General features: G+C 61.4%; 1 protein-coding gene across 2 annotated transcripts in view; it reads left to right on the top strand.

Annotated features, from left to right (window-relative positions):
* Nucleotides 1-16: 16 nt before the first annotated feature.
* Nucleotides 17-2,533, top strand: part of AMSG_10955 — a gene marked incomplete at both ends in the record, with an annotated part of 4,843 nt that continues 2,326 nt past the window's right edge. For both annotated transcript variants that reach the window (XM_013897582.1, XM_013897581.1), the window contains one exon: nucleotides 17-2,478. In XM_013897582.1, coding sequence (XP_013753036.1) covers nucleotides 17-2,478 — 2,462 coding nt within the window. The remainder of the gene's footprint in view (nucleotides 2,479-2,533) is intronic.

The raw sequence follows: 2,533 nt of genomic DNA on the forward strand, positions 1-2,533 counted from the left end.
CCTCGCCCGCTATCCAATGCTCCGTGTCTTCGTCGACGTCGAGTCGCTTGACGGCATCCGCTGCGCCCATCCAGACGACTGTGCCGCCATCGTCGCTCGTTCCCGGCTTGTTCTTGTCCTCGTCACCAAGTACTTTGTCGTCACGCGCTACGCCATCGCCGAAGCCGACGCAGCGCTTGAGGGCGCTGCCAACGGCCGCAATGCCGTCTTCCCGGTCTTCATCGACAGCGACCTCTCGCTTGCTGAGCTTGGCCGACTGCACAGTGCCGCAGTCCGGCCCGCCGACGACGAGTCCCGTGCCCGCTTCGATGTCGATCTCGCTGCAGCCAATGTCCGTGCCCAGGGCACTGACAGTTATCGCGCGCTGGTTGAAACTGCCTTCCTCGCTCGCCACAATCTTGACACCCACACCCATCCGCATCCGCTTGTCACCTTGATGGACACCTTCTTCACTTCGGGTGACAAGAAGCACCAGTACGACACTTGGCGCCATCATCTTCTCACGCACGATCGCAAGGCCCATCACGTCCGCACGGTCTACCGCCTCATGGACTGGGGTCTCGCCACTTACGACGCCCGCCGCATCTCCCAGGGTGCCGCCCTAGTTGACATTGCTCAGCGCTCCCTCGCCATCCTTGCCCGCACGATGCAGCTACCTTCCCGCATGCCGCCGCCACTCAATCCACCCGAGTACCACCCGCTCCCTGACACTCGCGCTGCGGTCATTGACGCGCTTCTCGGTGCGAACAACGTCTCAGTCGTTGGTGTCAACGGGCTCGGTGGCGTCGGCAAGTCGTCACTCGCTGCCGATGTCGCCATCCATCCCGCCATCATCTCCGCCTTCTCCGTCTTCTGGCTCTCACTTGGTGAGGACAATACGTCCAACCCAGCTCTTGCCAGCCGCATGTCTTACTTTCTCAAGCAGGGTCTGAGCTGCACAGTCGATACTAAGGCCAACCTCGATGACCTCCAACCCATTCTTGCTGCCAAAACCCGGGCCCTCGCCAATGCCAGGACTCGCATCCTGCTCATCCTCGATGATGTTTGGACCACCCGCCAGGCCTCCGTCTTCACCAACCACATCGCAGCCCCGCATGCCGTCCTCGTCACCTCGCGTAACGCCGCTGTTGCTACCAACACCGCCTCCTCCATCAAGCTTGGCACCTTTGGCCCGGACGACGCTGCTGTTGTCCTTCGCAACTACCTCGCCAAGGGCTCACCTGAGTGGGCAACTGCCCTCGCTCTCAACGATCCCCGCATCGTCTCCCTCGCGACCTTTTGCCATGGCCATGCCCTCGCCCTCGCCGTCCTTGGCTCGTCCATTTCTGGCGAGGCTGCACTTGACACCGCTGTTGCCAACTTTGATTCGGCCTCCAAACGTGCTTTCCACAAGCACCGCAAGTCAGAAGGCGGCACCGACGCCAAGTACGCCCACATCTTTGATATCATCACATGGACCCTCCGCAGCATCGACGACCTCGACCGTCCGATGGCACTCGCCATTTACGCCATGCTCGGCGTCTTTCCATCAGACGCGCCCATCGACGTCGCCAACTTCCGCGCCACAGTCCCAAAAGACGATATTGACTTTGCTGCGGCCCTCGATGCCCTTGCCGATGCCTCTCTCCTGCGCGTCGTTGCCACGGATGGCGGCGCCATAACCGTAGTCGAGCTGCACGATCTGCACCTCGAGTACATTCGCCATCGGCTTGAGGTGTGCTTTGACGACATCCCTTCCCTTCCTGCCCGTCACCTCGCCGTTGTCGCCGGGGTGCCTCCGCCTGGTGCCACGCCAGAGTCCGCTAAGGAGACCATGACCTCTGGCACTGCCTCCGATTGGATCGTCACCCGCGGTATTTCGCACCTGATTGCAGCCGGAGCGAACCATGCTGCCGTTGCCGTTGCTCTCTCCTGGCCGTGGATGAAAGCCCGCGCAGACGACTCGCTTGGTGGCCTCCTCAATGATCTGCGTTGTGTTGTGCGCCTCGGCTGTGAAGGAGCCAAAGACGTTGACGAGGTCGAGCGTGCGCTGTCGCTCTCACGCGAGATCATTGAGAGCGGTACGTCGCACATCGAGACCGAGCTTGTCGCCCGACTTGCCTATGACAACGCGTCCAAAGCCGTGAAGGACCTGGTTGCTGCTGTGCGCGAAGATGCTTCGTCTAAGGCTCTCATTCCATCGAGAGCCGTGGACCCTGTCGCGCATCGTGGTGCTGAGCGCTTTCGCTTTGATGGCAAGTATGCCAATGTCATCAACATCGGTGGCTCACTGGTTGCTGGTGGATGTAAGGATAATGTGGACGTACTTGACGTGCAAACTGGTGAACGCGTGGAGGTGCTGGAGGGCCACACTAGCATGGTACAGGGTGTGATTGCGCTGCCGAGTGCGGATGGCCAGCTGCCTGTCCTGGTCTCGTGGTCGTGGGACGACACGATCCGGGTGTGGCATGCTGCGGACGACGGGACGGGCGCCATGCGGTACACCGCGGACAGTGCCTCCTGTGAGGTGCTGGAGGGCCACACCAGCGATGTG

This window comes from Thecamonas trahens, assembly GCF_000142905.1.
Source record: "Thecamonas trahens ATCC 50062 unplaced genomic scaffold supercont1.67, whole genome shotgun sequence".
Lineage (NCBI taxonomy): Eukaryota > Apusomonadida > Apusomonadidae > Thecamonas > Thecamonas trahens.